Source organism: Histomonas meleagridis (assembly GCF_020186115.1).
Source record: "Histomonas meleagridis strain 2922-C6/04-10x chromosome Unknown contig_1, whole genome shotgun sequence".
Lineage (NCBI taxonomy): Eukaryota > Parabasalia > Tritrichomonadida > Dientamoebidae > Histomonas > Histomonas meleagridis.
Window position 1 is genome coordinate 1,168,461 of NW_027150746.1, and position 18,202 is coordinate 1,186,662.

An 18,202-nucleotide genomic window follows, 5' to 3' on the forward strand; every position below is an offset into this window, starting at 1 on the left:
CTTCATTAAAACGAACTCCAAATGTATGACACATTCGTGGAACTTCAGAACAATTAATCAAACCTGTTTTAAGATATTTTGGAAATTGTTTTGCCATTTCGATTAAGTCTTTAGTGAAAGATATTCCATTTTCATAATATAACATAAATGGTGTTGTTTTATTTAGATGTTCTTTAAAGAAAAAAGTGGTTGCCTTATAAATAGGTGGAAATGAATGTAACTCAACAAAATCTTCAATTAACTTATCACTATTAGCTTCAAGATATAGTGTATCTGTAACATTAGTAATTGGTGATAAATATATTATAATAGGTTTTGTCTCATTATCAAATTCTTTATATTCAAGTTTATAGAATTTGGTTGGTGTGTTTTTATAATTTTTGAGAATATTTTCAAAAATTTGTTCATTTATGTCTGAACTAATGTCTTGAAGGAAGAATAATGATGAGTTCTCATCAGATTTTAGGATTTCTTTGAATTGCACATGATCTGAGATTTTGGATATTGTCATCTCAGTTATTCTCTTTTCAATAAAAGAAATAAATTCATCTAATGAATACGTGTTATAATAAAATTCATTAGATTCTATACCTGATTTAACCCAAAAAAGTCGAGGTGTTCCTGAATGCGGAAATTTATTACAAATAGATAATTCATTATCACATGATATAGACGCTATGATAACTCTTTCATCATTTTTATAATGTTCTTCTAATTGTTTCCAAGTGGGTTCTAATTCTTTGCAATGAGAACACCATTGAGAATATAGTTTTAAAAAAACAGGAATCCGTTGTGTTTCAGATATAAAATCAGTAATATTCCTTGAAGATATTTCTATTATTGTTGAAAAAGAAGAATAAAGAAACAAAATAAACATCTGAGCCGAATGAAATACGTTAAACTATTCATTAATTAAAACGATTAATTAAAATTCAAAAAAAGCAGTTTGATTGAACGTTAATGAAAAATAAAGAACGTTAACAACATATGGATGAATTCAAAGTTTTGCTAAAGCTTCAGCATTACTTAGATTCTGTTCATCCTGATAATATCGATAATTTGTCAAACAAAATGTTGAAATCAAGTTTCTTCGATGATAGCCAAAATAAAATTAATTTTTTTTGGAATTTAATAAAAACAAAAATTATTTTTTCGCAAAACACAACTTTTTCAACTTCAAAGTTTCTAGCTATGCTAATCAAAACTTTTAAAAAAGACCATATTTTTAATGAATTAATATGTGATTTCTCAAATTTACCAAAATCTTTTTTCCCACTTTTTATTCCTTTTATTTTCCATTGTATGAAAATTGGTATAATTTCACCAAATATTCTTAGCAATTTAATTACTTATATTCATCATAATCACCCAAAAAGCACAATAATTTTATTTTTTATATGGTTTTTGCCATACATTGAGAAGTATCAACCAAAATATTTCTCATCATTGAAGTCTGTTTTCTTAAATTCGACCATGATCGGATTAAACATATTCAAAAATAATTTTGATAAGCTGAAGCAATCGAATTGGAAACTTCATCAACAATTTACAAATGTCGGATACTTCCCAGATACGCTTGAATATGCAATTAAAACCGATGATGTCGAAATGTTAAATAACCTTCAACTTGATCCAAATACAAATATCGAAAGTTCATTATTACATTGTTCGAACTTAATTAATTCTATGCCTTCTGGATTAGAATTTGCCGCATTTTTTGGTGCAGAGAAATGTTTTAATTTTTTGTGGGTAAATGGAGCTAAATTTAAAATATCAAATTCATTAAGAACAATTAATTTTGCATTTTGCGGCGGAAATAAAAATATTATCGAAAAATGTATAAGAGAAAATCCTAATTTCGAAAACTCGTTGCAAATAACTACATTGTTCCATCAAAATAAATATTTTTTTATGATTTATAATTTAGAAAACCAAAGCCTTTTCGAAAGTTCTTCAAGGTTTTCTTCTGTGATGTTTCATGCTGCTCAAAGTAATAACATTGAAATACTTTTGTTCTGTGTAGAGATAGTATCAAAAATGAAAAACCGGAAGGAATTAATTGTTACTTTTGTTTAATTGATGTTTACTTGCTATTTTTGAAGTATTAAATTCCATGCAACAATTTGCTCCACTTGAATCAGTTAATGTTCTTATTCATTTCTCAAAAATATGGTAATGTTTCACACTTTGTTGTTGTAAAAAAATGTTGTTTATCTCTTACCACAAACAAGCAAGAAATATGTTTATATCCGTTAATTTTTATCATGCAGTTAAAAGTGACAGTTTACTGTTTGGCTGATCTCATAGAATATTTTGTATGAGCTCATACACGTTGTATTGTTTACACCTTAAACTCAAAAAGTCGAACTTTTCATTGACATTATACGGTTAATTTGACTTTTGGCTGACCCTTTTTTTGAGATAAAATAAAAATGCACATGTAATTTAATTCAATCTTAAAATGTCAAAACAATGGATCTTCCGCGTATACTCGCAGATCCTGCTCCTACTCCCTCTCCTTCTCCGATACCAGATCTTTCACAAGTACCATCTGTTGCTACATGTGTTATTACATGCATTGTTGGTATAGTCATTATTGCATGCACAGTTCTTTACCTATGCATTAGAAAACAGGAGGATGATGCTCTTTTTGACTCTGTTCAGTCTACTATCATATCAGAATCTGAGCAACGCAATCAGCCGTTGATCAATGATAACCAACAAGTTCAAATAAATTAATAATAGTTCAAATTAATAAAAGCATTCTAAAATAATCTTTACAAACTCATTGCTGTAGAGTCGTTACTCATGCCTGCTACCATATTAAGGAGTTCTGTTGGAAATTCGATGTGTGTTTTCCTCAGTGGGATTCGGTTTGCTCTCACTGTAGGCTTCTCGACGTTTGCGCGCGCTGGTGAAATATGATGATCATGTTGTGAAGGCTCATTATTTCGTTCATTTCGATTTATCCACATTTTCTGTCTCCAATCAATGATGTGATTAATTCGCGAAACATTATGCGATGGATCTGTGCATATGAATGGTCGATGTTGTAACAAAAGATTTTTCTCATTCTTAAGCAAATTAGTCCCATTTTTCTGACGTTCATTATAATACTGAAGGAGAGGTTGCGTGGCTGTGAGAAGAAGAATTTTGGTGATGATTTGTGGAAAACGATAATCAGTACACCGACAAATAATTGTCCCTTGTTCTATAATTGGATCACTGGAATGTTTAAAGGTTTTTATGACTTCACAAAGTTCTTTTGTAAGTTTATTTGTTTCAAGACACGATAAAAGTGGATATGTATTTGGCTTATATTCACAACACATTTTCCTATTCGGCGAACGTGGACTGGAAATAGAAAAACGATCATCAAAAAGCTCAATTTCAAGTCCAATTGGATATTCATCATAAAGTTTTGGTGGTGGTGTTAATACATCAAAACGTGGATCTGATAAGGTTGTATAATAGAAACCAAGTGTGGTATTATAACCATCAATGATCATTTTAAGTTGTTTCGAATTGAAAATGTTCTTTCGAAATAAAATGACAGAAATATCAGTATCTCGCAAGTATGGAACAAGATCTAACGGGTTTAACTTTTTTTCTTTTTTTGCTTTATTATGTTCTTCTTCTTGAGGATAAAAGAAACGAATCATCAGAAATTCTATCGTTTGGGCACCTTTTATATCTGGTCACGTCACTTTTAATTTCTGTGTTTCATAGCAATAACTCCACATTTTAAACTCTGAGTTTTGACGGTGGTCTTTGTAACTTAGTTATTGATAAATCTTATAATTCATATTTTTGTCAATCAGAAAATTATAAAATTAATTTTTATTAATTTTTAATGATAAAAATTTGAGTAAGTATTTAAGGCTATTTTAAACGACATTAAATTTTATTTATTCTTCCTTCTTCTTTGTTTGACCAAGAAGAACTTTATGAATATGTGGAACAACACCTGCTGATGCAATTGTAATATTAGAAAGAAGTTGATTTAATTCTTCATCATTACGAATCGCAAGCATAATGTGACGTGGTGAAATTCTTGTTTTTTTATTATCTCTTGCTGCATTTCCTGCAAGTTCAAGAACTTCAACTGTAAGATATTCAAGAACTGCAGCCATGAAAACTGGTGCACCTGCACCAACACGGTCTCCATAACGACCTTCACGAAGGAAACGATGTAAACGACCTACTGGAAATTGAAGTCCTGCACGACTTGATCTTGTCTTTGGATGAGCGCGTTCACCATCAACTGCTGTCTTTGTAGCTGTTTTCTTAACACCTTTCTTAGCTGGCATAAAAAATTATGTTTTCTTTTTTCTCCCGCCAAATGTGTTATTTAATGGCGCCATTTTATTTTTAAACTATATTTAAATATTGTTGGTGTAAAATGACATCATTGAAAAATAATTTGGAAAAGCGCGGGTTTAAAATTTCATCATTAATTTACATGTCAACTAAAAAACCAGCATCAAAAACTCCAACTGAAAAGAAGCCAGCTGTTGAAGGAGAAGCTCCAGCAGAAACAGAAAAAGAAAAGAAGCAACGTCATAAGAAGAGGAATGAATCTTTTTCATCTTATATCTTTAAAGTCTTGAAACAAGTTCACCCAGATATTGGAATTTCTAACAAGGCTATGTTAGTTATGAATAACTTTGTTACAGATATTTTTGAACGTATTGCAAGAGAAGGTGCTCGACTTGTTGATATGAATGATCGTAACACTCTCGGATCTCGTGAAATTCAAACAGCTGTTCGTCTTGTTCTTCCAGGTGATCTTGCTAAACATGCTGTTTCTGAAGGTGGTAAAGCAGTTGCTAAGTTCAATGCAGAATAAATAAATACATTTTCGCTTTAATTATCTTATCAAAATGATTAAGCAAAACCCAAAGCTAAGAATAACTTATTATGGATATTTAATACTTCTTGATCAGATATATTGGTATTATTTTAGAAAATTGCAATGCTTCAAGGAATTTTTTTTTGAACCCTTACATTTCACAGTAAACTTTGCTGGCATGTTTTAAAGAGGAATTAGTAAAAATAATATTTTGTTATGGAGAAAGTATTCAGTGTTGGTATTGAATCATACAAGGAAATACTAAGTTGTAAAGGCTTAATAAATTTTGCACTCTCAGTGAGTAGAAAAGAATAAAATTTAAAATTTTAAATAAGAAAGACAATATTATTTCGTCTTAATTTTCCTTAGTAAAAGTGATTAACGTTATGTTCATTCTTCCTTGTTACCATTTCCCTCTATAATATAGAGTACTTTATACTAATACCAAATGATTACATGTGAAAAAACGGTATTTTATTTTGAATGGCTTTCTAAAATTGAACTAACAGGTTTGAAGTACAGAATTTGATTCAATTTTTGTAAGCACAGGATTTTCTTGCAAAGGCTGGATAGCATTATATTTTTCTCATGTTGTTTTTCTCTCTATGTTTATTATCTTATTCAACTTTTGATCCTCAATTATCTGTTGAAATGAATACGAATAAAGATTTATGGAGTGTCCTTAGTACTATTAAAACAGATGGAGATGCATTAATTACAGTTAAAGAAGGAGTCTATAAATCATCACAATGGACTAACATAGGTGATTGGGTATGTAATGTAAAAGGTACCCTTAAAATTAAAGGAGAAGGAAAAGTTATCATTGATGGAGGTTTTATGGTTAATACAACAAAATGGGAAAGAGATGAACAAAATCCGAATATATTTAAAACTCAAGTTCCTACAACTATCCAAGATACTGGAGAAAACAAAGTTGATTCATGGCGTTTTGAAGCACTTTGGGTAAATGATCATGATACACATAGAGCAAGAATTCCAAGTTGTTGGACACTCCCTACAATTAAATCAGTTTCAACATCAGGAAGTGGTGACTTTATTACATATACAGTTGAAGTTCCAACTGAAACAATGCGATTTCTTCAAGGGATGACAAGTGAAGAATTAAATGATGTTAATATCGTAATTTTTCATTATTGGTCAACAACAAGAGGTTATATCACTTCTATAAATGAAAATAGTATTACATTTACAGCACATAGTGTTGGAAATAATAATCAAGGAATTGAAGCAGGAAAATCATATTTTTATTTAGAAAACTTTAAAGGTGCTTTAACAACACCAGGAGAATGGTTTCTTTCAAAAGATGGAACATTATATTATTATCCATTAAAAGGAGAAACGCTTTCTAATATTGAAGCTTATGCATCACATACAAAAAGATTATGGTATATTCAATATAATAATGTTATTGTTGAAAATATTGAATTTCGTCATACAGGAGGTAATATGCCAACAACAGGAATAACGAGAGAAGATAATTTACCAAGTGATGCAACACTTAATATGAAAATGATTGATGTTTATCAATCAACGAATATTCAATTTATTAATTGTAGTTTTAGACATGCATTTTGTCGGGCTATTTCTATGTATGAATGTACAAATTGTGTTATTGAACAAAGTCTTGTTGAAGATTTTGGAGGTGACGGAATTTCTTTTGGAAGTTCAAGTGGTTCAATTATTGAAAATAATATTGTTCGACATGGAGGAAGATTTATTCATCATGAGAATGGAATTTATGTTGGTGAAGATGAAGATGCTAAAATTCGATATAATGAAATAACAGACATGTTTTGGGATGGAATTAATTGTTGGCAAAATGACAAAACAGGTGTTAATTTAATTATTGAAAAGAATCATGTTCATCATATTGGTTATAATTTACTTGATGATATTGGGTGTATTTATGTTACCAACGCGAATTCAGGTACTTATATTCAAAACAATCATGTTCACAATGCAGGATGTCATAATTATGGAGCATGGGGACTTTATATTGATCTTAATTGCAATAATGTTGTTGTTCAAAATAATCTTATATATGATTTTTATGATGGATGTATTCATTTTCATTATGGATATAATAATATTGCGAAAAACAATATTTTAGGATTTAGCAAAATTGGACTTATTTCTAAAGGTCAAAATAATATTGGAACAATGGTAACAGTTTCAAATAATATATTTATTACAGATAAAGGAAACTTTTATTGTGATTACTGGGATAGTAATTCATTTGACGCGTATAGTAATTTGTATTGGGACTTTGGAATTGGAATACAATGGTTTAGAAATAATGATGGAAAAGATAACACTGGTAATTATGCTGATCCGAAGTTTAAAGATGCCAAAAACCGGGATTTTTCTTTCGTTGATCAATCAATTGCAAATAGTATTGGATTCGAAATATTTGATTATTCAGATTGTGGTGTCTATGGTACAGAATGGAGAAAGTTTGCAGAAAGTTATGATATTCCTGAATTCCCTGAACCATCAACAGATGATGAAGCACTTTTGGCTGCAGAGAAAATGTATCCAGAGCATGATGAAGAAATATATGAAACAACTATATCATCAGAACTTTCTATACATGAAACAACTCTATTATCAGAACCTTCGACATATGAAACAACTATAACAATGGAACCTTCTATACATGAAACAACTATATCATCAGAACTTCCTATACATGAAACAACCATATCATCAGAACCTTCGATATATGAAACATCTGAAACAATAGAATTTGTATCAGATTTATCTACGTTAGTAGAATCTATGGATACTGAAACAGAAAAAACAGATGAAACAACATTTACTGATCAAGACAGTGAAACCATAACTTTCCTAGATAGCGAAAGTGAAAGTTGGTTTACTGAAACAAGGATAATTATTATAGCGGTAGTTGCTGTTGTAGTTGTACTCATAATTGTTATAAGCATTGTAGCTTATGCATGTCACAAAAAGCATTCAAAAGAATCAGATCTGAATATAGAAGTTTAAATATTGTGGGTTTCATTATTTAGGCAAATAATTTCATGAAATCTGTTAAAGTTGACAATATATTTAAACAATTTTTCCTTTATAAATTTAACATATTTTTAAATAAAGTCATTTCTAGATATTCCACTCCAGATTATCTTAGGATTAATGGATATTAAATTTCAGTGTATTTTCTTTGCGGGAAATTATGTAAAGTATTGATTTATCATGTCCGCCACAAATTCACTTATCAAAAAATTCAATGAGTTCTTTTAAAAGCACTTTTGCCGGTTTTGGCTGTTCCTTTGATGAAGAGTGTTCAAGTCTTTGGACGCAAGAAAACAGCAACAGCAATTGCTTATTGCAAGGAAGGCAGCGGCCTTATAAAATTAAATGGTGTTCCCCTTGGCCTTGTTGGAACTGAAACACTTAAAGCAAAACTTATGGAACCACTTCTCCTTATCGGCGAAGACAAATACAAGAACCTTGATATCCGTCTCCGTTGCCATGGTGGTGGTAGTGTTGCCCAAATTTATGCAATTAGACAAGCAATTGCCAAAGCTGTTGTTGCATATTATCAAAAGTATGTTGACGAACAAGCCAAAGACGAAATCAAGAAAGTACTCTTGGATTATGATCGAACATTACTCGTTGCAGATCCACGTCGTATGGAACCCAAGAAATTTGGTGGTCAAGGTGCTCGTGTTCGCCGCCAAATGTCATATCGTTAAAGTACATATCACATCTATTTTTGTTTTGTTTCTAATTTTTTGAAATATCTCCTATTGGTTTCATTATTAAATATTTAATCTAAATTAATCATACAAACCTCTACTTCAGAGAGAAAAAAATAATATTTAACAGGATGATTTAGTTTATAAATTGATCTATGAAGTAATTTCTTATTTAGAAATCCGCTCAAATTTAAACCCACCGATTGCCTGCTTTGAACGTAGACCATTCAAAAATAGTCACTTTTTTCTTTTTTGACATTGTAAGTGAAGTGAAGTGACATCGGAAAAATTGAGAACGAACAGCCGTCAGCAACGATCGTACAGTCAAAACTTTTCTTAACCACAATTCAAAAAGTTGTTTTTTGAATTAAGGAGATTGTAAGATCGATTAAAAGGAAGGATGGGTTGTGGAGTAGCAAAGCCTTTAGCAAATGAAGATAAGGTTCAGCTTCCATCATCTAAAGACATGCCAAAAGTTAATAAAAATAAGAAGGAAGAACCAAAAGTTAAGAAAGACAAATCTTCATCAGACGAAGAATCATCACACAACAAATCAAAGGACAAAGAAGATAACAAATCTTCTTCTTCGTCTTCATCATCTTCAAAAGATAAAGCATCAAATAGCGAAAATGAAAAAGAAAAATCTATAGAAAATAAGGAAGACAATAAAGTTAAGACTTCATCAACATCTTCAGATGAAGAAAAATCAGAATCTCAAAAAGAGTCAGAAAGCCAGAAAAGTGATTCTACAAAAAGTGAAGAAAAATCATCAAGCAAAGAAGAAAGCACAGAAACCCAAAGTAGCAAGTCATCATCTGCCAAATCCAGTGACAATAAATCCGAAAATAAAGAATCAGAAAGTGAAAAGAGCAAATCCGCAAGTGAAAAATCGTCGGATAAAGAAGACTCAGCATCAGATAAAGAAGATTCAGCTTCAGAAAAATCCACAGCTTCATCCTCAAGTGACAGTGATAAAAAGTCTGAATCTGATACAGAAAGTGACAAGCCAACATCTTCATCTTCCTCCTCCTCATCTGACGAAGAAGCACGCAAAGCCGAAGAGATCAGACTCGCTGAAGAGAAGCGAAGAGCTGAAGAAGAAAGATTAGCCGAAGAAGCTCGCAAGGCCGAAGAGGCCAGAATCGCAGAGGAAAAGCGCAAAGCCGAAGAGGCGCGCAAGGCAGAAGAAGCTCGTCTTGCAGAGGAGGCACGCAAAGCAGAAGAAGCGCGAATAGCAGAAGAAAAGCGTAAGGCCGAAGAGGCGCGCAGAGCTGAAGAGGCACGACTTGCAGAAGAGGCACGCAAAGCCGAAGAAGCACGTAAGGCAGAGGAAGCACGACTTGCAGAGGAAGCACGCAAAGCTGAAGAGGCACGACTTGCAGAGGAAGCACGCAAAGCTGAAGAAGCACGCAAGGCTGAAGAAGAAAGATTGGCCGAAGAGAAGCGCAAGGAAGAAGAGGCCAAAGCTGAGGAGGCAAAGACAGACAGCGAATCGAGCAGCGACGACGAGAGCTTGTCCACACCAACACTTACACCATCACCATCAACTTCCTCAACTTCATCATCTGCATCTTCCTCGTCAAGCAGTGAGTCAGAGGACTAAATATTCCAGTAAAAACCCATTGAATTAATCTGTGCTTTCAAAGTGAAATACGAAAATTTGATAGTCATAATTCGCACCACAACATGCAAAAATGGTTTGTGGCTAATGTAGTCTCGATACGTTAGAAAAGATTTAATGCATGCGAACCTCTAGCGACTTGATATTTCTTCATTATTGTGAAATTTCCAATTACTAAATTGCTCTTCCTTCCTTAAAGCAAACTTTGTTTTAATTAAAATTTACGAATAAACTCTAATTTATTTAATAAAAAAAGGAAAAAAAACAGAGGTATGGCAAAAAAACTTTCAGAACTTTTGCTACCAATGCTTACTTTCAAAGGATGGAATTCATAAACTGTTATCTAGGGTTGAATTCGTGAAGATGGGCTCGAAGAGTTTTTCGTTTCATTTTGTTGTTTTCGATATCAAATAATTTCAAAAAAAATTAACACAAAATCTTTTATAATTCACACACACAATTCATATGATTTTCATGATACTTATTACTAAAATATGAAAATATGCAGAAGAATTTTTCGTTTTTTTTTCTTGACGAAATTAACCGCAATGGATTTTTTGATAGAAATATTAAAAAGTGCTACAAAAATATTCTTTATGTTTTTGAATTTGTTAATCATTGTTAATTTTCAATTTTCATGTCAACATTGTAATTGTAATTATAATGGTCGACCATTGACTCAATGTAATAAATTAAGTTCAATTAAATTATACCAAAACAAAAAAAAATATTATAAACAGATCAAATATTTTCATTTCACTAATTTTCCTTTAAATATTGTTTTGAGTAGAAACGAAATTATGAACAATATGAAACATTAAGATGGGAATTTAGAGATCACTTATTGATGTGAACGAAATCATTCATCATTTGAAGAGCATATGTTGCTCAAAAAAATATCATTTTAAAGTTATTAAAGAGATGTTTAAGAGTTTTTCTTTTATAATGAAATTATCATAAAAATTTTATCTGTCCAAGTTACATGGAAAACTGACACTTAAAACAAAAAATTCAAATTTTTCAGCATCTGATCCGTATAATGTTGTATAAATATAGACGCCATTATATAAGATGCATGCTAATCTTAAATATGATACATGATAAAAATTAATCAATGTTTTTGATAGGTGTGTTCGTCAGCGCAGACCGTTATGATTTGTAACCGTCTTTGTCATGTTGTAAAAATGCGATAAAAAATTCAAAGAATTAATCGGACGGTTATGTAAATTGGGTTCAATCAAAGTCATTCAAATTGCGACGATACCATATTAACACGAGCGTTTCTTTGACACATAAGTTTCAAAAGCATTTGAAATATTCTGAGGATAAAACCATTGAAATCAAAGAAAAAGAGACGATAAAACGGTTTTGAAGACGGTGGGAAAATATTGGAGGAATGTTTACTGTCCTTGTTCATCACCCCACAATGCGACGTTATCCTTGAGGAGTTGAAGGATAAGTGTAGCTTCGGAATATTCATCTTCGTCAAGTTCATCAAGAAGATCAACTGCTTCTTTAAAGGCAGCATCTGCAAGATCTATAGCTTCTTGCTTCTTACCAATGATTTCATAAAGGAAAACTGAATAGTTAAGAGCAAGGCCAAGATATGCTGGGTTAGCTTTGTTCAATTGTTCTTTTGCAATCGCGAGTGCCTTTTCATAAGCTTCATTAGCCTTCTTTGAGCCTTCAGCGCGGTCAGCTTCATCTTTAAATTCGACTGAGTAACGGTAATAGTCGGCCTTTAATTTCTCATAAAAGACCTTTGTGACTGCATCTTGGTTATCCTTAATGAGCTTAGAATCAGTAAGGTCGATTAATTCCTTGCAATATTGGTCAAGTTCTTTTGTAAGTGATTCTTTAAGTGCTGTAAGCTTTTCTACTCTTTCTGGGACATTCTTAACACTGTCATCTTCAAGGAAGGCATTAACTGTACGGAGGGTACTACGGCATGAACCAGTGAGTGCCTTATAAGCAACTGAGAGGAGATTTCTTTCATCTGGATTTAATTCGCATCCCATGTCAATGATCTCGTTAATGTACTTGATAACATCTTGATAGCGCTCCGCTTGGTCAGCGACACGTGCCATGAAGAATTTCAACTCGCGATTCGACATTGGAAAAAATGTAACTGATATTCACATTCAATTTTGATAATATGTGTTGCGGTTATTATAGCATCCCCGGCCATGTCAAATTTGAGTGTAACCGCTTGGTCTGCGGCCCGAAAAGTGCCACTTTACTTCGTTTTTTTTTTTTTTTTTTTTTTTTTTCTTTTTTTTTTTTTTTTTTAAGACAAAATTTTTAAATTTTTTTTCATTTTTATTTATAATCATCAACAATATTTAACTAATGAATTCACACAATATTCAATTATCGAGTCGACACCATTATCATTTTCATATCGAAATGGTAACTGTTCCAAATATTGCATGAAATATCTCTTTTGTAAATACACTAAAAATCGTTTATCTTTACATAAACTGATTAAAAACACAATGAAATTTGATGCCGCGTTAAACGATGTTTCACTTTTATATAAATATTTCAAAATCGTGTTACAAAATTCGATATTAACGTCGAACTTTTGCATCAAATTTATCATTTTTAATACCAATTTACCAATTGATTTACAAATTTCTTCATCATTTTCATTAATTTTTTCGATTGTAATCTTCCAAAACTTATCATTAATTATCTTATTAAACAAATCTTCATTAAATGATCTCATTATTTTTAATGAAGATAAAACATATTTCTTATCTTTGTTTTCAAGACCTTTTTGTGTTAACTTCAACAATTTCTTAAAGTTAAAATCATTATATCTCTTAACTAAAGATGCTATAGTATGTGCAATTTCCATATCTTTAGTTTCCTTATATTTCATTATTAAGTTCTCCCAAACATTACGTCTTACTTCTTCATCTTGACACATTGGGATTCGTTCTATTAAGAAAAGCGTTTGTGAAAATGCGTTTTCTGTTTCTAATCCATCAGTAATGAAATTCCATACTTCGTTATTACTTAACATTGGTCTTAAAGTACTAACTCTTGCAACAATATGTAATAAAGGTAAAACGCTATCGAAACATTTATATTTGATACAATTCGATACTAAAAACTTATATATTATAATTCCCATCTTTTCATTAATGTCACATGTTTGACTTAATAACGAAATTGATATTAAATGTAAATGTTGTTGTAATGCACTACGTCCTTCAAGTTTAACTTCTTCTACATTTAACATCTTCTTAACTTCGTCAGGATTATCATCGCACATCTTTGATAATTGTTTCATGAATAAACTTAAAAATGTTAATGATTGACATGATATTGGTATAAACTCTTTACGTGCACCAAATGCATTAACCATATAATTAAAGAAAGTGACTGAAAACTGTGGCTTTAATTGCTTGAAGATCTTTAATGGTAATTCGATATTAATACGTTCAATGTTTGGCGTTATTAATGATTGTATGATTTCGATAATCGCGTGCGATTGATTTGATTGTAATAATGTATCAATGATTGATTCAATGTCATCAATATGTGACGCAATTAACTTAAATGATGAAATTGCATACTGTGGTTGTGGATCAAGTAAATTTAATAATCCTTTGATGATTTGGTCCAAATTTAATACATCTAAAAGATCATTTCGTACTAACATCGCTTTGAAGATATCAAATGCTGCTTCCTGAACAGGTATCGAATATAATTGACTAATAAGACGTAACATATCTTGAAAGAGTTGCGATGATAATGGATAATCATGTTTGTACAGTTGTTGTAATATAGTTAATGCTGTCGGATCTAATGGATTAAGTGTGTGGACTTTAGTGAGAATGGAACTCTCTTCTTTTGCGGCTAAGTCATTGGCTTTCTTCATGATTTGAACGTGCTGTTGCTTGGTTCGTGAAACCCATTTCTCAAATGCTTTCATGTCGGTGTCTTCAGTAAATTTGGCTAATCCATTTTCAAGTGATTCGCGGACTTTTTGCATCTTGGGACGCTTGTTTGGATCTTGTTTCCAACATTGACGAATTAGACGCGCCATACTTTTCGGCGTGTCATTTGGTATTGTTGGTCGAATCTTTTTTTCTAAAACAAGTGCGGCTATTTGTACAGGACGAAGAAACTCTGAATATGGAATACCACCAGTAAGAAGTTCCCATAAAACTATGCCATATGAATATGTATCTGCTGACGTATCATATGGAGTAGTACTTGGCGCTAAAACTTCTGGAGCAGTCCATTGAACAGTACCAAGTTCAGTGGTCATCCTTGGGCCAGTAATACGAGATATACCAAAGTCACAAATAATTGCATTCATATCATCATCAAGTAAAACATTTTGTGATTTGAAATCTCGATGAACAAAATGCATCGCAGCTAAATATTCAAGACCACGAGCCATACACGTAGCAATTTTAAGCTTATCAACAGGTGTTAAAGGTTTCTTTTCTTTAGAATGAAGATTATCGAAAAGTGAACCGTTACCGATATAAGTCGTTGCAATACAAAAAGGCGGGGTGACCGTTACACCAACAAAATTGAGAAGATTGGGGTGGTCCAATCTGAGGAGTGCATCAAGTTCTCGTTTAAGGCTAAGAACATTACGCTCACCAAATTTTATTTGTTTAAGTTCTTTAACTGCAATCTCTTTGCCTGTTTTCTTGAATGTAGCAAGATTAACAGTAGCATATGCACCTTTTCCAATTGGTTTAATAATTTCAAAATCTGAATGCTCAATAATACCAGTCCTAGATTGTTCTTTTCCAGTCGGTGGTGATTTTAATATTAATTTGATATCATCAAGTTTTTCATTTAAGGCATCTGCTATGGAAACTTTAAACTTAGATATCTTTGGAGCAATCAAATCATGAATTACTTTAATGTCAAGATAATGTGCATATGTTAAAGAAGTAGAAAATGTAAATGCAGAAATAAGAAGTGCAGTTGATTGAGTTGACCAAGCACTCCAAAGTAACGAAAGTTCATCGTATTGTTTAGATATGTTGTTCTGTAAAAGATAGGGTAGGAAATTTTGTTTTGTGTATTGAGAACAAAATGCAATAAATCCAGAACAAGTTACGAAAAAATCAAAAAGAATCTTTGAATCACGTGTAGAAATGAATCCGCATTTATTCTTTTTGAAAGCTAAACGAAATGCATTTAAATTTGTCATGATAAGACTAATTTTATAACGCCCAAATGCTACTGTAGGGGCCACCTTCTCCATGCATTTATATGCTTCACTTAAATATAAATTCCATTGTGCTGAATCTGTTGGAAGGTTTTTTAGTTCGTTCATTTTCTGTTATAAAATTGTCATAACGAGAGACCGTTAATAATAATATTTATATAATATTTATCTAGAAGGAAATGAATTTAAAATAAAAACAATGAAATTTGGAAACAATAAAGACCATTTGCAAATGATTTCAGAGAAGATAAGAAATAATTTTGTAAAAGTAAATTTATTATATAATCAATGTTGTCAATAAGTGAACAATTAGAAACGTATACTGTAAGTTATCTCGAATATTGCAAATAATGCATTAAATGTAGAATTGATAAATTGTTATGAAATGCAATAATTAATCAATTTTAAAAAATTCGTTTAATTTCAATTGGAACAAACTTAGTCAAATTCAATGAAAAGAAAGAACATTAAGAAAGAAAATCAGAAAAAAAATAAAAATACTGAAACTACTGAAGAAGAAAAGCCTAGTAGAACTACCACAATAAGGACAAGATCTTCAAGCACAAAAAAAAATTCATCAGAAAAAAAGACTCGAGATAGATCAAGTAGTACACGTGAAGCACCAACGTCTGAGTCTTGTATGACAACAAGATCAAGAGCAAAGTCAAAGACTAAAAAATCATCAGATGAAATTGAAGATTACCCAAGTCCAAAGAAAGTCAAAAAAAAGGTGACAAAATCAAAACCAACACCTAAAACCAAAATTGAGTCACCAAAGTCAGAAGTTAAAACGCCCAAAGTATCCCTTTCACCAAAAAAGAAAGCAATATCAAAACCTAAAAAGACAGATTACACACTTTCAGAGTGCTTAACATACCTTAACACCGAAGAAGGAAGTATTCCACTTCCAGGGCGAGAAGACAAAATTGCGTTTGTTAATAATTTTATTGAACATGTATTTAATTCTGAACCACATTCTTTCAATCTCCTCTTTATTTCCGGTAGCCCAGGCACTGGCAAGACAGCCACGCTCAAACATTGTTTACAAATTCTTCCCACACTACAACAAGTTCGTTTTGTTAATTGTAAAACAGATCCACCGCCATCGCCAATCACCAAATCCACTCGTCCGAAGCCAATTCTTTTAATTCTTGACGAAGTTGAATCTCTTCCACATCTCAAAGAATTAATTTTAAATTGCAAACGTTTTAACTGTTCAATTATTGGAATCAGTAATGCGCATGACGACTCGATAGCGATTAGTGCGCAATCGATACAAACCAATGCTCAATCGATAATGTTTAATTCATATACTACAACTGAGTTAAAGAATATTATCACTGAACGAATTGGAGGCTCATGTTCAAACATTAGTGAACAAGCGCTTTTGTATATATCGAAGAAAGTTGGGCAGAATCATGGCGACGCACGAAGTGTAATTTCGACATTAAATTATGTGTTAACAGAAGCTATTTCACGAGGAATGGAGCAACTCGACGTGAAAACAACAATGGAATTACTTGAAGAGCAAAATGAAGTTAATGAAAGCGATGAAATATTAAAAGAAATTCCAATCGTTGAACAAATTGCTTTAGTTTCGATATATAAAATGCCGGGTAAAAATTGGCGTGACGAATTTGTGAGACTGCTGAATGCGAAACATATTAAAGAAGATATTAATCCTGTTGATATATTCGATAGATTGGATGCTTACGGATTTGTTATTGGCGGTGTGAAGAATCCGAAATGCAGATTGACTGTAAAACAGTTGAAAGAAGGATTGGACCCAATTGCAGCTTCTCTTGTTTAGAGAAGAATTATAAATATTCATTAAATAAAAATTTTTTATATAGAAATTTAAGATCTTAATAATAAGAATTGATTTAACTTTCATATTATTTCAATTCCAATTTATTCATTTGAAAACATTTTGCAAAAAATATTAATCCTGTTGATATATTCGATAGATTGGATGCATACGGATTTGTTATTGGCGGTGTGAAGAATACAAAGTGCAGATTGACTGTAAAACAGTTGAAAGATGGATTGGACTCAATTGCAATCGAAATTTAAAATCTTAATAATCATAAATAATTTATTATAGAAGAAATTTCTTCTATTATAATAACTTAATAAAATCAAGAAAGGAAATTAATATTAAAGTGATATTAATATCTATAAATTTAGATATTTTTACTATTAGATCTACTTCTTCTTAACTTTGTTCAAGATGTTTATGCATGAATTAGAATTGAAATTCCATTCGAAAAAAATTTAAAAATTATTATAAGTTCTTCGAGATAACGCTTTTTTCCACATATAACAAGTGGAATTTCATTTCCTCTATTTTTAATAATATTTGCACATAGAGATTATGCAAAATTAAACAAATTGGGTTCTAAAATCGTTTTTTACAATTCACTAACAACGGGGAGAATGTATCACCAAAATAAAATGAACAAAAACTCTCTGTACCCTTTCATTAATTAATATTTTCATCACCTTTCAATGGAGAATGTGCGAGTATCATTGGCTGAATCTGGGAAAGTTTCTACTTTTCAAAACTACTCAAACTCACGAGAGGAATCGTATTTGCTGTTTGGAATTCGTTCATTAAAATGAAATTATTTTCAAAAAAGTTCTTTAGAGAGTTTTATTTATTGTAGCCAATCATATATAACATAGAAGGTTCGACAAACCTCAAAATTCTTTGTTGTTTTTCTATGCACTCGATACATTTTGTGAAATTCCTTAAACAAAATGCTGCGCAAAACAACAAGTCGTAT

The 18,202-nt window shown here is 31.4% G+C and overlaps 9 protein-coding genes across 9 annotated transcripts; 6 read left to right on the top strand and 3 right to left on the bottom strand.

Moving 5' to 3' along the window:
• Positions 1 to 2,472: 2,472 nt before the first annotated feature.
• GO595_000315 (uncharacterized protein) lies at positions 2,473 to 2,739 on the top strand (the record flags this gene model as incomplete). Its single annotated transcript, XM_067916134.1, has 1 exon — positions 2,473 to 2,739. One exon carries the CDS (start codon positions 2,473 to 2,475, stop codon positions 2,737 to 2,739), a length of 267 nt encoding a protein of 88 aa, XP_067779770.1.
• A 38-nt stretch (positions 2,740 to 2,777) lies between these two features.
• On the bottom strand, positions 2,778 to 3,662 carry GO595_000316 (uncharacterized protein; the record flags this gene model as incomplete). The annotated part of the gene is made up of 1 exon (XM_067916145.1): positions 2,778 to 3,662. One exon carries the CDS (start codon positions 3,660 to 3,662, stop codon positions 2,778 to 2,780), a length of 885 nt encoding a protein of 294 aa, XP_067779771.1.
• A 246-nt stretch (positions 3,663 to 3,908) lies between these two features.
• GO595_000317 (Histone H2A) lies at positions 3,909 to 4,310 on the bottom strand (the record flags this gene model as incomplete). The annotated part of the gene is made up of 1 exon (XM_067916156.1): positions 3,909 to 4,310. One exon carries the CDS (start codon positions 4,308 to 4,310, stop codon positions 3,909 to 3,911), a length of 402 nt encoding a protein of 133 aa, XP_067779772.1.
• Positions 4,311 to 4,462: 152 nt separating this feature from the next.
• Positions 4,463 to 4,849, top strand: GO595_000318 (Histone H2B; the record flags this gene model as incomplete). Its single annotated transcript, XM_067916167.1, has 1 exon — positions 4,463 to 4,849. One exon carries the CDS (start codon positions 4,463 to 4,465, stop codon positions 4,847 to 4,849), a length of 387 nt encoding a protein of 128 aa, XP_067779773.1.
• Positions 4,850 to 5,440: 591 nt separating this feature from the next.
• GO595_000319 (right-handed parallel beta-helix repeat-containing protein) lies at positions 5,441 to 7,876 on the top strand (the record flags this gene model as incomplete). The annotated part of the gene is made up of 1 exon (XM_067916178.1): positions 5,441 to 7,876. One exon carries the CDS (start codon positions 5,441 to 5,443, stop codon positions 7,874 to 7,876), a length of 2,436 nt encoding a protein of 811 aa, XP_067779774.1.
• Positions 7,877 to 8,163: 287 nt separating this feature from the next.
• On the top strand, positions 8,164 to 8,586 carry GO595_000320 (40S ribosomal protein S16; the record flags this gene model as incomplete). Its single annotated transcript, XM_067916190.1, has 1 exon — positions 8,164 to 8,586. One exon carries the CDS (start codon positions 8,164 to 8,166, stop codon positions 8,584 to 8,586), a length of 423 nt encoding a protein of 140 aa, XP_067779775.1.
• A 403-nt stretch (positions 8,587 to 8,989) lies between these two features.
• Positions 8,990 to 10,192, top strand: GO595_000321 (merozoite adhesive erythrocytic binding protein; the record flags this gene model as incomplete). Its single annotated transcript, XM_067916201.1, has 1 exon — positions 8,990 to 10,192. One exon carries the CDS (start codon positions 8,990 to 8,992, stop codon positions 10,190 to 10,192), a length of 1,203 nt encoding a protein of 400 aa, XP_067779776.1.
• Positions 10,193 to 11,610: 1,418 nt separating this feature from the next.
• On the bottom strand, positions 11,611 to 15,398 carry GO595_000322 (14-3-3 protein; the record flags this gene model as incomplete). Its single annotated transcript, XM_067916212.1, has 2 exons — positions 11,611 to 12,275; positions 12,986 to 15,398. The coding sequence occupies 2 exons, from the start codon at positions 15,396 to 15,398 to the stop codon at positions 11,611 to 11,613; spliced, it is 3,078 nt and encodes a 1,025-aa protein (XP_067779777.1).
• A 469-nt stretch (positions 15,399 to 15,867) lies between these two features.
• On the top strand, positions 15,868 to 17,226 carry GO595_000323 (cleft lip and palate transmembrane 1; the record flags this gene model as incomplete). The annotated part of the gene is made up of 1 exon (XM_067916223.1): positions 15,868 to 17,226. The coding sequence occupies one exon, from the start codon at positions 15,868 to 15,870 to the stop codon at positions 17,224 to 17,226; it is 1,359 nt and encodes a 452-aa protein (XP_067779778.1).
• Between the last annotated feature and the right edge of the window lie 976 nt (positions 17,227 to 18,202).